The 19,360-nt window shown below is 40.1% G+C and overlaps 1 protein-coding gene across 1 annotated transcript in view; it reads left to right on the forward strand.

The window, feature by feature from the left end:
- Nucleotides 1-19,360, forward strand: part of LOC310942721 (insulin receptor-like) — a 72,368-nt gene that overhangs the window by 41,487 nt on the left and 11,521 nt on the right. Inside the window, exons 3-11 of the mRNA XM_083908146.1 lie at nt 1,264-1,597; nt 6,829-6,968; nt 7,406-7,550; nt 7,786-7,997; nt 10,665-10,791; nt 12,029-12,285; nt 16,884-17,051; nt 17,871-18,069; nt 18,578-18,864. Of these exons, the coding sequence (XP_083764272.1) occupies nt 1,264-1,597; nt 6,829-6,968; nt 7,406-7,550; nt 7,786-7,997; nt 10,665-10,791; nt 12,029-12,285; nt 16,884-17,051; nt 17,871-18,069; nt 18,578-18,864 (1,869 nt within the window). The remainder of the gene's footprint in view (nt 1-1,263; nt 1,598-6,828; nt 6,969-7,405; nt 7,551-7,785; nt 7,998-10,664; nt 10,792-12,028; nt 12,286-16,883; nt 17,052-17,870; nt 18,070-18,577; nt 18,865-19,360) is intronic.

A 19,360-nucleotide genomic window follows, 5' to 3' on the forward strand; every position in this document is an offset into this window, starting at 1 on the left:
GCACGGCAAAGCGCAGGCGGCACAGTGCGCAAGCGCCACCAAAACCTCACAGGCAGTTTACCCTAACCCTAACCCTAACCCTTCCAGTTCCAGGCACATTTAAAGGCAATAAATAATCACAACAATCACTATTTAATGTAACTATCTGAATCAGCTATAGATATATCATCTATATCGATTGTCCCGTCGCCTCTGACGTCAGTTTCAAGGCTGTTGGCACGCGTAATGGAAACTCAACCTGACTGAATGAACACAGATGAAACCAGGGACGAACTGGGACTAAAAAGCCGTTGTGATGATCAACTTTATTTATTTATTACTTATTGACAAGAAAGTCACACATCCATTGAAATTAGACCTATGTGTAATCTTGAGAGAAACAGCAGAGCGCCCCCTGGCAGCTGTCAGTGAGCTGCAGGTGAGTTTTTTTTTTTACGGCAACATCCATAGTCCATAGTTTTCTTTGTTTGATACGTCAGGTAATGATGGAGCTGTCCAAAATACAGACGCAGGATTAAAATAATAATAATATGAAAAGGTCCTATGGACCCGGGGAACAAGGATGTCATATATGCCTCGATCCCAGTTATCTGCTCATCGTAGAACATCAGCTGTGCTTTCTGTTCAGTGGCTTCAAATTTAATTCCGCGCTTCCGTTGAGTCTGCTCTTTCTCCATGTGGACAACTCTTGACTCGCGCAAACTCCTCATTTAAATAGGGCGGTCTTAACCACTTCTGCGCCTGTAGTCAATTGCGGCCGCAATCTTAGTAATTCACCCGCAAAATGTAATCCAGTAACAGGTGCAGTCTTTGTGCTCGCGCAAGCAATTTAGCGCTCTCTATTTGGAATCTGAGTAAATCAGGCCCTTAGTCTCCACCTCAGGCTAAAACTTGGAAGGAGGAAGAAGTTAGTATGCAGAAGAATAAGACAACCGTGACAAAAACATTGTGAAAATCGGCCAGTACATTTGTTAGTCTGAAGAGGAGAGAGAGACTAAAACACAGCCAATCCGCGGTTCACGTGCGTGCCTCACCGTGGGGGGTGAGCCGTACGAATCACGGATCAGCGGTGATCCGTTGCACCACTACCTTTCACAGGAGCATACATTTAAAACATCACCAGACGTGTTCAGTTTTCTGAGTGACAATTATTAAAAGTGTTGAACAACAGAGTATAAACTAGGTTTAACACTGTTGCTCATGACTCACATTTATTTAATGTGATTATTTTCACTCCCTAATCTTGTCTTCTCCTACCTGCAGTGTGTCCAGTTCAGTGCAAACACCGGGCCTGTACCAACGATGACCAGTGCTGCCATGACCACTGCCTGGGCGGCTGCCTGAAGCCTGACTCAGCCAGTGACTGCGTGGCGTGCCGCGGCCTTCAGAATGAGGATAAATGTGTCGACCGCTGCCCCCAAACCCACTTAACCTTCAAGGGATGGCGCTGCGTCACCCACGCTTTCTGCCAGGAGCTCCACAACAAATGCAAACAAGAGAAGGAGCGCAGCAAGAATGCCGACTGCCACGAATATGTCATCCACAACAGTGCCTGCATGCCCGAGTGTCCCTCCGGCTACACCACCATCAACTCCTCGTAAGTGGATACTCGTGCTATCTGAAGGGCTGTTATTACTCTGTTTTATTAGTGAAGTTGTTAGATAGTCGTCATGCATACACGCAAACTTATAATTGATTAATCGTCTGATTAGCTGAAAGACAAAAAACGAAACGTAACGAAAATCTTGCTAATCAATTGAAGACTCTATATCATCTTCAATTTCCATCTGCATTTGGCTCCAGCTCCCCCCATGACCCTCAAGAGCACATGTGTCAAACTCAAGGCCCGGGGGCCAGATGTGGCCCGCTATGTCATTTGATTTGGCCTGCGAGTGATTAATTGCTCTTAAAAATCTGTGTTAAAATAGGTCTATGCTTCTTTAAGGCGTGCGTTGACCATAAACTACATTTCCTACAATGCATGGCGATTGCGTTACCCGCAAAGTGATGGCATCCTGCCACTAGATCGCAGTGTATCATTGTTTATGCGTCATGCGACAAGTGAAATTGAGATTGAGACTGTGATCGCAGCAGAATGTGTTCACAAAAGCCACAACCAAAAACAATGTGGCAGTGAAAGCTAGCTTTATTGTGGCTGAAGAAATCACCCGTGCTTCAAAGTCTTTTTCTGAGGGTGTGTTTTTGAAGCAGTGCATGCTGAAGGTGTGTGAGCAGGTCTGCCCTGACCAGATACAGACTGTTAAAACTGTTAATTTGTCAAGAAACACCATCACAGACCGGTTTACATCTATAAAACATCATATTTGTAACTTGAATAAGTAGTAAATACAGAAAGTTATTTAGCAATATGTTACGGAGTAGTTACCTTTATTTGACATTATATTTGGTTACATTTAGATATTTATTCTGTATGACAGTTGCATCTGTCCTTTTGAGGGTAACCATTATGCTGATGTGGCCGTCACTGAAAATGAGTTTGTAAAGAATCTCTCAGATATTTTACTTCTATCGTTCATTATTAAATACAAGACAGGTTCATGACTGGCATTTTTCACAGTTTTGACATCATATAGTTTGGTTGATCAATTTAAATGAAGATATTAGCGATGCAGATATTATTGGCACAATAAAATGGATATAATTGGCCTTCAAATGTATTATCGGATATTGGAAAACGCGCCAAGATCCCTAGATTTCACTAATGACTAAAATAGTAAGTTGAATAGGTTGTTACCTTTCTACGCTGGTGCTCTCAACAACTGTTAATATTATTAATATTTTTATTGTTTTTTTTCACAATGAAGAAAATGTACAGTATATCTAGATCTACTGCGACATGAATTTGCAAAATATTTCACTACAGGAGTGACTAAAGGTATTTATTTATAGGTCTGTATTAGGGAAATTTATCTGTATAGGTCATAGCCCTGAGCACTCCTGATATATCAGCAAAATCTTCTATATTGTGCATCCCTAGTCGCAGCCCTTCCTTTGTAAGGTTAGGAAAAGAAGAGAAATGGCTGGAATTTATATGAAAGAGAGCAGATATGTGCCCCATAAAATAAGAACTTAATGACAGTGTTGGAGGGTTAGACAGATCAGCGTGTGTGTGTCTGTGTGTGTCTGTGTGTGTGTGTGTGTGTGTGTGTGTGTGTGTGTGTGTGTGTGTGTGTGTGTGTGTGCGTGTGCGTGTGCGTGCGTGCGTGCATAACGGCTGGCACATCTGTGTCTCTGATTCCGTATCCATCTGTTAGGTTTTATTTTCTCCGTCACCCTCTTACTGCACAAAATTGATGGTTGTTCACCAACATTTAATGCTTTGCACTGTTTACACTATAGGCAAATGTAAGCATTCCCTCTTTCTGTATATCTGTCATTTACATCCTGTTTTGCATGTGTATGCGTTGCACCTCTCTGAAGTCGGGTGCTGTGCACGTGCTGACCACGACAGGCCTGTTCATTAGTGTGGGGCGTGTCTGAGCACAGACACTCCAGACAGTCCTAAACACTCTGCTCTGGCAGAGGCTGAAACCACAGCTGGATTGTTTGAGACTTGTTGTCTTCTGTTACAACATGGCCAGTTGACCAACCCACCGTTATAAAACTGTCAGTTTAGTGGGGTGCTGTGGCCTCACTCCCAGTGGGTGGCTTCAATAAGATATAAAGAGTCTGTCTGGCAAGCGACTAGCAGTTGCAGTGTAGTCTATGCTGTGATGGTGACAATGACTTTGTGCTCCTGCTGTGCCGTTTGTGTCATAATGTGTGTCTGCAACCTTACACCATTCACTCACGCATGTTCTCCATCGGAGCAACATTCAGCTTCACATTCATGAGGTGATACTGTACATTTACACCTCAGAGGTTTCCACTGGGACTCGGTGGGCAGGTCCAGCTCCACTGGAGCAGATGACGTCATAAAGGAAAATATAAAAGTATCTCTGATTTTCTTTTGCTTTACCCTCCAACAGTTTGAGTCGCTGCAAATGTTTGCTCAGACTGAGCATGCTCCCTCTAGCAGCACACTGTCCTGCCCAGTTGGTGGCACACTTTTTTTGGCGGGGTCAAATAAAACAACGAAAAAGACAATAATCATTGGAACAATCATCTTGATATTATTTTGAGAATGTTGCAATTGTGACATGACACATGATATTTTTGCATTGTGCTATAATTTTCACAAAAAAACGGCAGAGGAATTCATGTGGGTAGACATGTATGTACAGTACATGCAAAAATGCAAAGTGGCTCTCTGCGGATACTGAATGCAGAAAGTATGACTCAGGCCTAAACTTACAACCAAATAAACATAGATGGAGTCTCTGCAAGGCTATTAGTTAATCACCCACTGCAGTATTTTAAAAACATAACCAAAATAAGGTACTCCAATAACGCTCATGCAAATTTAGTCAGAAGCACTTATGATGACCTCCGGTCAGCGATTTTAATCAAATCTTAAAGCTCCTGCTGACCTCAGGTGAAACTCGCCATACATGTGCCTTTCTTTTCCTCTTATTGCTCTTTGGCTTCTCCCTCATGTTATTGGCTTTGCTATTGGTTCATCTGAGGAAATGAAATGATCCAGATCACAGGACTCGGACCATATCCCTCTGTTATTTCCATGGCACAGACTCTTTCTGAGCATGTTTTCTTTTGCATTAGGCATTTCATTCATTGTAACATGTCTGATTTTGCACTAAAAAGTGAACATCGTGGTCTCAAACACATCTACATGTTTTATAGTCATGTATTATTTGACAATGTATCAAATACTGTAGCGCATTAGCTGTCAACTACTTTGTTTATTTAGCATTTACAAAAGAAGGTTCTGTAATTGCCCTGCCAACTTACTCAACTCTTGTAGAACAGAGGCTTCTCGCATCATAAACCAGCCAGCAGAGAAAACACATTTTAAATGCGTGTAGTCCTTAGGGCAATGACCCTGAACAAACAGCCCGTCATTGTCTAATCCTTCCCTTAATTCCCTCAGTTTTAAAGCTTCCACAAATGCTCCCTGCAGCATGTGACATCCCTGCAGCATGTGACATCTGTGGATTTTACCTTGTCAAATTTGCACTTGCTGCATTATGAGTGAGGCTGGTTTGTACAGACTGCTTTTCAGGAAATGGGTTATTATGGTTGACGTACAAAAGGCACAGCCATATACCCTGTTATGAGAAGAGACTTGTTATGAAAAGCTTATGCAAGCCAGGTGGCTCTATACAGCTTCTGAGTATTTTTCAGCTCGTTGTTGTTGTTGTTGTAGATTTGATTTTGAAGATACACCTATTGAGATGAACCATCTTTTTTTTGAGGGGGTGACAACATGCAAAACACAACAATAACGAACGGTAAACATACACATTATACAGAAAATAGGGGTGGGAAGCACAGTGGACCTCATAATATGATACGATATGCAATACATGGTCCAGGATAACAATAATATCACAATGCAGCGATTCTGTGATAATCAAGACAAGTTACAGAACAATCATATAAGCGATACATCATGATATACTATACATCTGTCGAACTGAAAATATCTGTGAAAAGTAAATAGTAAATCTCTATTTATTCGCAACATGGAGAACAAAGTGCATAAAGTATATGTATTGAACGTGGATGGTGCATCTCTCAACGTAGCTTTCTCTGCCATTATCCTGCTGTGAACTCCCTCTTCTTCTGCCCAAGTTTCGGCCCAGTTACTGTAAGGACAAAGTGAAACTGGCAGGGACTACTCTAGAGCGCCTTTATTTGCTAATAAAAATATTGATTTTTGCCCTGGTTTATTGATGATCTTATTGCATGAGGAAGGACAACGCTATATCACCAAATCGATATCAACCCATCCCTAATAGAAAAGACAGAAGAAAACGTATTCAGCAATTTGACAGACGCAGAACATCTGACTACACTCGGGGTCAGTGTTTATAGTGGGAAAAATTAGGCATGTATTGTCTTTTCAATAAATAAATGATACCAGAAGATGTTTGTAATGTTCACATCCATTTATATTTTACATTTAATCCATATTGAAATAACTAATAAGGACTTGTGTGCTGTCCTCCAGGACACGTGGCAAGAAGTCAGTGAATATAATGACGCATTAGTGGAAAAACACTTCCAATAGACTTTGTTCTTGTTCAAAATAAAATACAGATAAAAATTCTAGACGCTTGTGAGAACGGGTGAACGCCGGTTAATTAAGAAGTTCCAGCACTGCGTAACGGACAGTGCCAGCCCACTTTGAGCACCGCTGTAGGTAGCACCTTAGTGGTAATTAATACATTTTCAGTCAAGCAAAGTAATGTATAATGATATGAAAATATTTATTTACTTACTACTGTTTGTTTGTTTTTTACTGCAAAGCTGTGAAACTCAGTGTAGACTGTATGTACCACCTAACACCAAACCCCACCGTAAATGACCCTATAGTTCTCTCAGGAGATGGTGGAGACTAAAAATAAGGCTAGAAGGAGGTGAACATTACATCCATCAGGTAGACACAAATGTGACTCCAAATGATGAGATTGCTGGAAGTGATAAATCGGCAACTGTTTGCTGATATGTTCACCATATCAGTGAAAATGTGATGACATACTGTATGCCGTTGTTCGGGCCCTGTTTCTCATGCCCTGCAGTGCCAAAGATACCAGGAATTGCAGGTTTATGGTTCTAGGGTTTCTATGCCGAGATAATCTGAAAGATTTTTATTTATTTATTTATTTTTAAACCCTGAACCCAGTGTACACTGTTATCACACAGATACATTTTCTTGATGTTTTTTTGTTTCCTAATGTCCTATAGGTTGGTCTGCACTCCCTGTGCTGGGCTGTGTCCTAAGGTGTGTACTGGTCTGAAACTCGTGGACTCTGTTACTGCAGCTCAGGCTTTGAGAGGCTGCACCGTTCTCAATGGAAGCCTGGTCATTAACCTTCGTGGAGGAAGTGAGTATCTGCAATTTGTTTGGTTGAATCCAACCAAGGTAATAGCTATGAGAGCTTTATGTCCCACACATTCAAATAATTAGTTGGCAGAACAACGGAAAATTATAAATAATCCTACATTTTTTTTTTCATTTTAACACATTGAACATGTACTACAGTAGGTAAGCGTATTGCTGCCGCACCAACAAAATATTTTTGTACCAAAAAAACTTACCATGTAATGAAGTGAAACGTATATTATTCTTACAATAAACTTTAAACATTGTACTCCTTTTTTTTTTTGCTGATGTGGCAGCAATACACTTCCGTACTACGTTTATGGGCAATCTGAATGAAAGTATCCAAAACAGTTATTTACATTACATTAATTTGGTCATATAAGAATCATATTATTATCTTGTTCTTTCAAAGGCTTGTGCTTTTTTGTTTTTCTGTAGACAACATAGCGGCCGAGCTGGAGGCCAGCCTGGGTCAGCTGGAAGAGATCACTGGCTACCTGGCAGTGCGACGTTCCTACGCCCTCGTGTCGCTCTCGTTTTTCCGGAAACTCCGTGTTATTCGTGGAATGGAACAGGAAATCGGGTGAGACTCCGTCCTCTGAGCACATCTCATCCTCACCATTCAAGAGCCTCCTCCTGTAATTATGAGTTAAAAGAGGCAGGACTGACCTTTTCAAAATGTCTTCCTGTGGTAGCTGTTTCTGGTTAGGCTTTCCCAAATCATATATGAGGTTTCATTCAGATGACTGTTGTTGTGCAATTGACAATGCTCATACAGTAAAAATATGTTCTTCCAATCTTGTGTGTTCTTTTTCCAGAAATTACTCGTTTTATGCTCTGGACAATCAAAACCTACGACAGCTCTGGGACTGGTCCAAACACAAGCTCACCATCCTGCAGGGTCGCATCTTTTTTCACTACAACTCTAAACTGTGCATGTCGGAGATCCGCAAAATGGAGGAGGTCACAGGAACAAAAGGAAGGCAGCAGAAGAGTGATGTCACCAAGACCAATGGAGACCAGGCCTCATGTAAGAACCTTTTCTCTGGAGACATTGTAATTGTTATAGGAGTTGCTATGATGACGGATTATAGCCGACCCTAATACAGACGCAAACATAGTCATGGTTATTGTTATGATGGTCATTTCCTGTCCTATGTTTGCAGATGTCTTCCTGCAGACCTTTCTCTGATATAGATTAGTAGGAACAACCAACAGACCAAAGCACATCCAATCCATTGGATTGCTATTATAGTTGGCGGTACACCAGGGTCTGTACCTATTATCTTTCATGTTGTGCCAGATATTGAGACAATAACTAATTGTTATTAATCTTACAAGTTGGTTGTTTAAGGAGCCTTGACCACCATTTTGTGGCTAAATCGTGAAATCTGCCATGGGAACACGCACAGTTAAAAAAGAAACCACTATTGGCATGTCATGTACTGCCAGCTGACAACAGCATAGACCTGGTGGATCTTTGATATCCATCCTCCAGATGGCCAGTCCAGCTATGACAGACCACTGTGGTCCATTGGAGTGGAACTGCAGAGCAAGAAGGGTGAATCAATGATCTGCACACAGCACTACAATGATGCAACAGCTGAAAACATGTCACGTTTATTTCATTATGAGTGTAAAAATGTTTTTGGTTGATCAATTAACCCATTGACGCTGGGAAAGCATTGCCGCATTTCTAGCATTAGAGCCGGGAGAGCGGCTGCGCGTTTTATTCTTCCATTGACGCCGGGAAAGCGGTTACGTCAATTTTCGGGGGGGTATAAGGGTTCCTTGCGACATTGTTTTGAAATTACTTCGGGCAAACATGGAGGACTTTGACAGCGGAGAGATTTCTGAAGGCAGTGATTTTGAGGAGTTTCGTCTTGGATGACGTCATCGCTGATAACTTCGAACGTGCTGAACAAAGACCAGGATTTATGGTTAAGACATTATTATGTTTGAAGCCGACGAGGTCGGCGATAATGACGATAAATACCACCGTAATCGACCGAGTGTTTACAACCGGGCACCAGGGGTGACAGTGGATTTACCTGCAGATGCCACAGCGCTGTAAGCACTATCACCGTCACATGTGAAGCAGACTGTTACAGTCATTACATGCTGTTCTTGTTCTTCACACTCCATCAGGACTAAATCTAGGCACTGACACAAGTTGATATTACATTATTTTCTTACTGTTTTTTAATTGAAAATAGTTATTCACTTTAATTTTACATTTTTGTATCTAAATAAACTAAATTTCACAGGAAAGCCACAGGTGTAAGCTCTCAAATACTTTTTGGAATGAGTTCTTATCTGCTACAGAGGCTAAGAAATCAGTCATTTAGTAGCCATTGAACCTCAGGTTTTAGAGACATTTTTTTCTCTCTGTTGGCACAGTTTGGCACCATCTGTGCCATTTGAGATTTCTTAGGTACCAAATTATTAAAAACCCATTTAATTTTATTTACATGCCACTACAGATCTAAAAAGAACTTGTTTTGAAAAAAATAAATAAACGTATGATAACTTGCTGTAAATCAATGCTCCCTGTGCGGTGCATAATAACAACTCTGTGACTCTGCAGCGTCTTCAGTTACGTAGCACCATAGCTCTGGCTTACCTTGGTCAATTAGGGTGATTGACAGCTTGTTTTAAACCTCTAAACCGGTAGAATCAATCCAAATGTGTGAGAATCATTTCATTAGCGAGTCAAAAGGACATGAATGCATATGACGCATTCGGGTGGACATTCGCCCTTCTCTAATCAGAACGATCTAATGTCGCTCTGTAATGATCAATCAGACCAGGATTTGTTCCCAAAGCATGCTGGAAAGTGTAGTTCTTCATTAGAAGTAGTTTTGTTCTGGTGGAAATAACTTGTTTTGATAAACAGCAAAGGTAAGACACTTCTGTGTGAAGTTTGTGAACGTGTGTCATTAAGATCTCTCCAGGATCTCCAGCACTCTGGCTTTCTTCCACTGTCCAAACAAACTTTGTCAATGTCAGCTGGGATTTGCTCCAGCTCCCCACACAACCCTCATGTGGAGGATAAAGTGGAAGAGAATGATTGAATGACATTTCCTTGACAGATATGAACTTGATATCTCACATTTGATGTGTGGTACGTTCACTCAGTGTGTGATCCACAGTTTCCTCTATGTCAAATGATCTACATGTTAAGTACATGTACATGTACAAGTCAAGGACACGTCAGCATGTTGACTAAGAATCAAACCCATGACCTTCCAGTTGAAAGACAACTCGCACCACCACTGAGCTACCATCGCCCCATTATCAATTGAATCTCACACTGAAAGGAGCCGTTACATTTATTTTCATGACCAAAGTATGAACTGTCAATATCAGGTTATCATACTCTATATGGCGTTCAGTGAGGTTATGTAATTCTTATGCAATTCTGGTCATGTATTCTGAAGGCAAAGAGAGATTTTTACGTGGACACAGGTAGTGAATTATATTTTGCGTAACAGCTGTATGCACTAAATCAAAGAGTATGTTTTTTATCTGGAAACCCAATCTTCTTACAAACTTTGAGGAGGCAGAGGTAGGCGACTGTTCCAGTTCACTGGATTATTTACACACTAAATCAACTCCACTTTCAATGCAGTGTCTCTCTGTAGCTTTTTCTTGTCCTGCTGTTTATTGCTTCTAATTGATCCATGTGTTTTCTCAGGCGAGAACCAGGTGTTGAAGTTTACTCAGATCCGAACCTTGAGCGATAAAATAATGGTGAAGTGGGAGCCCTTCTGGCCTAAAGACTTCAGAGACCTGCTGGGATTCATGGTGCTTTACAAAGAAGCGTGAGTACATTTACAGTCATCACCACAGACAGACAGACACAATCACACTTGGATCTCTACCTGAATTGTATTGCTTTCAGCTGTTAAACCATTTTGTAAATAATACAAAACTGAATAAAAACATTTAGATGTGGTGGATAGCACCCTCATTTAATTTTCATAGTAATTTTCTACTTCAGTGACTCACTTCATAGGCAGGGATAACTTCTACACAACTGAAATCAATTTGTCCTCAAATTCTTATATAATCCATCAATGAAGAACATGACATTTCTTGGTTGTGCTACTTTTTCTCAGCTGCAAGTGGGGAATGTTTTGTTTGAGTCATTTCCAATGAACTGTGACTTAACTAAGGAGTTTCTATTCTGGTTGGCATCAGTTATTATTAGAAGCTAAACTAATAAGTCCACAGAGCTAACATTCTACACTTTCAAGTTCATGATGAACTGGTACAACACTGAACTGGTCTCTCTGAATACCTTACCCACAATGCAACTTTGCTGCAGACAAAGACAATGATTTCAAAGTCATAAATACAGTTCAGTGTTCAGCAGGATTTGACCGTATATAGGCAATTTAATTGTTTCTAACACATGTAAATATCATTCATTACATGAAAAACCAAATAAATAAACCAGGTATTATCTGAAATGATAGGTAATAATATTATGTGTATACATATATATATATATATACATTACAGTACAGTATCATATCAGCTAATCTTTAGTATTTACAGTGTATTGTCACAAACATTTCAAAAGAAAACCTTTTATGACCCCAGAGAAACAACCTATGTGCAGCTTTATATTCCCATATATCTCATATAATATATGTAAAATATTAAGATATTATTAATAAGGCGGTTTTATTTACATGCCACTACAGTCACCCAGCATTCAATTAATTTGATAAAAACAAATTATTGTTATTCTATGTTTTTTATTATTATTATTATTATTGTTGTTTCTTATTGTCAGTTCTTGTTTGTTTGAATCAAATATTTTTGTCCTGAAGTAAGTTTTTGGAGCAGCATCATTTTGAGGTTCTGTCTGGCCTCGCCAATGTTTACACAGCTCTTTTCCTCGACTGACTTGTTCAATAAATACAATGATGAATTGCCAGAAAGCATCAATTTGAAACTCGATATCCTTTCTCTGCTGATATACAATTCAGGCCCACATACTGTATAAGAGAGGTTTCATTTAGATACTGTTATGGTTTTCTCCCCTCACAGACCTTTTCAGAACGTAACCGTGTTTGATGGGCAGGATGCCTGTGGCTCCAACAGCTGGGTGATTGCTGACGTGGATCCTCCACGTCGGATGGGAGACGGGGAGAGAGACCACCATATTGAACCGGGTTATCTCATCATGCCACTGAAGCCCTGGACACAGTACGCTATAATGGTGAAAACTCAGCTCTCTGCCTCTGATGAACAGGAGGTGCTTGGAGCTAAGAGTGAGATCATCTACGTTCGCACCAACGCCACCAGTAAGAAACGATTCAACTCCATGTTTGTTCACATTTTTCAAGCTTGTGAATGTTCAAATCACTTTTGCAACTTTGAAAATGCTATAGTTCAGAACTGTAAATTGCATTTATGTATAAATAAATAATTAGCCTCCCCTCTGTCAAAGATCAGCAACTTCCACTACTCCTGTGGCTAATTGAAATCTAAGGCTTTCAGCCACAGTTTACTTGCTCCTCAGAGGAGGAAAAAGTCCTTACGGCACTTTCACATTCACGTTCCCTTCTGGTTTGCAGCCAATTATCGAAACATTCCCGTTTCATTAAAGCCTTTCACTAAAGCCACATGAATACAGGAGAGGCCAATAAAACCAAATAAAAGCAACGGAAATTACCAAATTAACAAAGTTGTAACCGGCTTATCTATAAGTTTGACCTCCTGTTATCAAGTTCCTGTCTACAGTTTTTGACAAATCAATCTGAATTTATAGGTAGGTCACCCAAAAAATCAACTTTTCAAGATACCACTACTCCTTATAATGGGCAAAACTTTAATAAAAAAATGTAACCTGGTTCAGTCCCTTTTAACAAGTTCAAATGTATATGTATATATGTCAGCAACATCTTAACAGGTCAGGATGGATTTTGCAGGTCAAGTTCTGTACAGATCCAGAAGGTTTTCTGGATCCAGTGTGGGATGGCAGGGATTTTTTCTGCCATTGTCATCAACTATCTTTAGTCTAACGATCAGATAATCTTGATTTACCCCAACCCCGCACATATATTCTGACTCCTAATATCTGATTCTTCTCAGGAGTGTTTAGGTTGCATTGATTCACTATTATTCAAAGTCATGTAAGATGTTAAGCTTCTGTAAAAAGGCACATGAATGTCTATTTGTTCCTTACACAGGGAAGATTGAAAGGCACGAGTCACTCATACACTGAGTTCAGACTTGGGAAACAGGCTAAATATACTATACTATACTAATATTTCCATCACTTTCATGACACTAGTGTTTTAATTTTAAAGTCTTAAATTTCAATGTCTGTAAATGTATATGAATGGAATAAAACTGAACTAATGAGCTTTTTTTGTTAATTAGTTAATCCATCCGTTAATTTTTTTGTCAGGCTCCAGATCGCGTCAGTGTTGGAAATTAATTAAATGTCATATAATAATGACTAATATAATGAGTCAAATATTAATTCCATCCACCAAGGGCATGGTGTGTCTGTCTGTCTGTGAGTGAGTAGCATACACTACAAAATATGAGTACAGTTGTGGTTTAAATGTTTTATTTGGTGTATGTTTTGGCCTAAGGCTGATTCATTTTTGAGCAATCTCTGCACTCTTTTGCAGAGACTTCCATTGTCCACGTGTATTTGTTCACTGCTGTATATTTAAGGTCCAGATCATGTTAATATAGTACAAAATTCCAGGCCTTTCTGGTTTTTCTGTCATCTTTTCTTACTTTACTATATTTTGGCTTAAACCTGTCATTATGATGTCAAAAACAGTATAATTTGCAATTGTTGTGGTTGTGGTATAAGAAGGATTCAGGGTTGTAGTTTGTTTTTGAATGACAACTCAATTTTACAATCTGCTGGCCTTTTCTCCCCTGTTGTGGAAAACGGGTTCATTGAGTTGGTTTCTTCAATTATACCTTGAAGTATTGCAGCATTCAAATAATTCTTATAATTGTAATACCACTGGCTGGTGGATTGAGTCAACTGTTGGACATTTACATTAGAAGTCAGAATGACTAAAAGCTTTTTTTTTAAAAGCTACTTTTAAAATACATGTAAATGTGTTAGTCTAAAGTGAAATTGTACTAAATGGCCAAAGGCGTGTATAGCTTTAGTGAGAGTGAGAGTGGATGGTTGTTTGTCTCTATATGTGTCCCTGTGATGGACTGGTGAACTGTCCAGGGTGTAACCCGCTTATCGCCCTATGTCAGCTGAGATAGACACAGCACCCACTGTGACCCTCGTGGAGGATAAAGCAGTAGAAGATGGATGGTGTTATACAAATATAAACATCTTGTTTTGTCATAAGCAGACATGCATGCAAAATATATAAAAATACAATAATTTTTTTTTTTTTAAACAGTTCATTGTATTTATGCTGGCTTGTCTAAATAGCTTTCTTTCATGATGCACAACATGAACAGTTGTGTGTGTTCCTAGTCTGTGTCGTGTCTAACCAGCAGCGTCAGAAGGGCAAAGCTGTCATTACAAATAGCTGTTGCTGGTGAAACTTAGTCTGACAATGCAGCTGAACCAGTTTGTCCTCGTCCCCCCTAATGAAACAAGCACGACATAATGACACTGAATGAAACTCAGGTCTCTTTTGTCTCCTCACAGTTCAGCGTGACATCGCCGTGCTCCGCTCCTTCCTGACACTGATTATCCTGCTCATACCCAAATGCGAGCGAGAGAACAAATAAGGTCGACATAAAAACTGTTCAGTGATGTTTGTGTCAACATCCACTTCAGGTCAGGACATTTCAGCCCAGGACATTTATCGCGTTTAATCAGAAGTGTCTTTTTGTTTCACCTCCCAATTTAAGAAAGTGATTCACAGATCATCCACTCTCACCAACAGTCAGTGTTGAAGACACACGTTACCTCATTTTCTGTTTTATCAGCTGGCCTCAATTGATGCAAAAACAAAAAACACATTTAGATGAGTAATGTGATTAACCAAAAAGCACCTGTGGCTGGTGCCTGTTTCTGTCCTGGTTTTGCGTATCACACAGTGACTCATGTTTGTTGTGCTTCTTGCGTCAGTGCTATTAATTTAACTTATTAGAAAAACCGGTAAATAAACGTCACAGTGAGTGCATCTTGACAACATCTTATTGAACATGATGCACTTCAACTCAACTTGTCAGGGCTTTTATTGTCAACTAAGATGTCCCAGTTTAGTTAAACACACCCACATGCATAGTTCTAGATAAACAACAACAACAACAACAACAAAAAAAGAATGCATTTATGTGAAGGGTTAGGATTATGTGGGATTATGTGAAGGATTGTTCCACAGTAAGTGTAACAACTAGAAAGGTCAAATGAAGATATATTAAAAGTGATTTATTATTCCATGTAAAATGTTGGTTAATATACACAGGACTTCACAGTACAGTAAAAGTACAGAAAAGAAGATGTGAAACTAAACCTGTAAAAGCTAAATACAAAAATAGATCTAAACTAAAGCTATCACAATTACCTCTCTGGAAACCTTTATTCAATACATTAATAACACCAGCTGCGGCACAGAGGAAAGTACCTTCAGTAAATACCTGTATGTAATATGCACATAGTATGCGTTAAGACTAGAAAATAATATACATATTACATAGAAAGGCTAATTAATGAGCAAGACATACCACTAAGTAATTGTATTTTGTATATTACAAATGTATTATGAGGTGAACACAAACATCAAAGTGATGCAGTTAGCTATGAAAAAGGCAGACGGTTCAGACCCAGAGTGAACAGGTGCTTATCACAGAGCAACACTCTGCCACCAAGTGTGGCATGAAATGCAAATTGAGTTGAAACAGCGTTACATCTTTGCTATTTCTGATCACTTCCGTTATTCATTTATAGACATTGGCTTACTGCGAGGCCAGTGCATCAAGTTAAGGTTTCCTTAAGTGGATACAACCATTTATATTAAACCAGTACAGTGCCTGTTTAATATCTGTTTGTTTTTTGAAGGAGCATTTGTCGTAAATTCCATGAATATCTCTTGCATTTCTTATACAAACACTGCCAAAGTCAGCACTGCACATATTGGTGCCTTTAGTAAGTGTGAGTTTTATGTAATCAGGCTGGGAGAATGTCAATATCATTATCAACATGTGAGCTTTCCAGCATTTAAAGATCCAGATATAACCTTCCATCCCCTTAATGGCAGTAATGTTTAGTACCGTAAACATTAAAAGAACAGATCAGCCACACCTTTTCCATTGTTGCAGATCCCACAGAAGTGTTTAGTCATCAAACACACATAGAGCATGAGGATATTTACTCTGAAGCTCATGAAGCTTTTCCAGTGATATGCAAGTCACTGACTCATAAAGCGAGAAGCCAAAAGAAGAGGAATGGTGAACCTGTAGTTTATAACTAATGGAGGACTCCTCACTCACCCCCTCCCTTTCCCAAGAACATAAGACAACTACCTTGGCCGGAAAGTATACTGTTCTTCAAGTAAGCTTCTGATCCAATTGTCTGGTCCAACATCTCTCCACAAGATGGCCGCCTCTGTAAAGCAAGGCCCTTGCTTAAAGTACATACAAAATGCTTAATCTAAAGCTACAAAAACAACATTGTTTTTATTTTAATGCTATTTTAAGCACAGCGTTGTGTAATCAATTTCGGCCAATAGAAACTTGCCATATTGTACCTTTAATTCACTGTACACAGGGTGTCTTTTGAAGTAGGAGTTGTTTTCCTTGGTAAAGTCATAATGAGGTTCCCTTGTACCTGAAAGGGGAAAATATAAAATGTTATTTTTCAGGTCCATGATTCAGGTTGTCACATTTCATACTTGTTTACTCCCCACTCTGACTCGCCGTAAAAATTCCTCCTTGACTTCCTGTGATGTCTCCCCAGAACCCTCAGTCCCGCTGGACCCGATTTCCTCGTCCAACTCTTCATCCCAAATCATCCTCAAGTGGAAACCTCCCAATGACCCCAACGGCAACATCACTCACTACCTGGTCTTCTGCCAGCAGCAGCCTGAAGCCATGGAGCTCTACAAGTTCGACTACTGTCAGAAGGGTGAGACGCTCGCATTTGTGGTCGTCCTGTTCTTGTGTCTGCTCCTGTTTTAGTGGTTTAGTGTTTCTGACCGTGTCAGACAGCGAGAGAGAGTGAGAGACGTCATTTTATAGCTTTCCATTAGTCGAGCAGCTTTCCTCACTCTGACATTTGTCTGACTCTTATGTTCATCTAATCCAGAACCAGGATGAAAATAACGATTATTTTTCTTTTCTCATTTTCAAGAGTTCATCGTGATCTTACTCCACAGCGTGGCATATACTTAAATGAAAATATTATACACATTACAGCAGAATGTGTCTATCTAAGGCACAAGCATAACATGATTTATGCAGCAATTTTGCACCATATGCATCTAGAATACAGCATGTAGCTTATGAAAAGAGCCCTGATTCTCAGTATATGTCAATACCCAGAGCCCATGTCTCAATTCTAATGTTGGTACCGAAGAAACCTAATAGTTGCTAGAATTTACTCTATAATATATACTCCTCAACAGGGATTATGTATTTGTCTATTTGGATTCCATTAAATTTCAGCCTGAACTTAAAGATAATCAGGATCTTACCAAGCTTTGTCTCAAACACATTCAGAGAGATGGATGTCTGCAGGGAGGTAATGTCACGAGTTATTTATCCCACTAGAAAGGGTGAGGAGGAGGTGAGGGATGACAACGACAGGTTTGCCCCCTCAGGTGTTCGTGCATGTGTGTGTACATTTGTGCATATGACTGTTATGTGCCTGTGCTATTTGCAGTTGCTGTCACATTTCTGACTGTTTACTTTTCTCCGGTTGCCATGTCTGACCCCATTTCATCAGGGATGAAGTTGCCTTCACGGGTGCCGACTCAGGTGGACAATGAAGAGGAGAAGAAGTGGAACCACACCGAGGAACAGGGCCAAGGGTCGCGATGCTGCGCCTGCCCCAAAACTGACAAAGAGCTCAAGAAAGAGAAGGAGGACTCTGAGTACCGCAAAACCTTTGAGAACTACCTGCACAACGAAGTCTTTGAGATAAAGTGAGACCTGTCACCAGAAGGAATACTGTTGTTTGCACCTTACCACTGGCAGTCATTGTCCTTAGAGTCTTTTAAGAATTGGAGCTTAACTAAATGCAAACATACATTTGATTTACTTTTCTATGTCAAATCTCACATCACTTTAGAGTTTAAAGGAACGTTGCATGTCTGGTCACTTTTCCTCTACAAGGCTTCCCATACAGTTTTGGAGTACATACAACACCACCATAGTTACATATGTAAATTGTGTTCTATTTCATCCTGTGCTTTAAGAGTAAGTGAACAGGTGCTCTGGCAGTCATGCGTGATTCAAAGAATCGTAGTTACATATGAAACTTCTGTTTGATGTTTGATCTAAAAAAGTGTGTTTATTTAGACAAATTCAAATTCCGTTCCATCTTCCATCTGAGCTCCAGGTCCATTCAGGAAAGGCTAAACTATCACTATGTTTTTCTTTATGTTGTAGCTGCTCCATCTAATACTCCCCACTTTTTTTTTTTTCATCTAGACGCTCCAGACAGCGACGCGCAGTGGTGGGAATCGCCAACAGAACACTCCCCTTCCCCGCCACCGCCCCCAGCCTTCCTGAGGGCACACACATCCCAGTGGACGAGGGCGAGGAAACCTTTGAAAACACCAAGACAGTGATCAGTGTCCCCGCCAAAGAGTCCACTGTCATCTCTTACCTGCGGCACTTCACCAGCTACCAGATCGAGATCCATGCCTGCAACCACCCGACTGACTCAGGCCGCTGCAGCATGGCAGCGTATGTCAGTGCCCGCACCATGCCTGAAGGTAAAGACAAAGTGGTAGTGCTCTGCACAATCATATTTTTAATTCTTAGATTGAGAAAAAGTTACATTTTTAATGTTTCAAACTTGAAACTGATTCCTCTCTCTTATCCTTGCTGTCGGTGTCTTGATTATTTAGATGTTTTATTGTTGCTGCATGTCCAGCAATAACCCTTTGTTCAGTAGTACTGAGGGTAGTATGCTAAGTAACACGCTCCAGCCTGACCAGCCAGACAGTGAGTCACTGCAGCATCTAGTCTAAACTGGAGAAGGAGTGCTGCTCAGGGAGCACATGAAAACATTTTACACAATGATGGCTGTAGCTTTTGGCGAGCAACTATCACCCACACCTGCACCCAATAACCTGAAAGTCCCACTTCAGAAAGATTTATATATAATATTATCAGCTGTTTTACAGCAGACACAGTTGATAGCTCTGTTCAGGTTATGTCAGTCAGGACAGTGTGACTGTGAGCCAGCAGACACTATAAAAGTCAGCC

Source organism: Microchirus variegatus (genome assembly GCF_963457635.1).
Source record: "Microchirus variegatus genome assembly, chromosome: 21".
NCBI lineage: Eukaryota > Metazoa > Chordata > Actinopteri > Pleuronectiformes > Soleidae > Microchirus > Microchirus variegatus.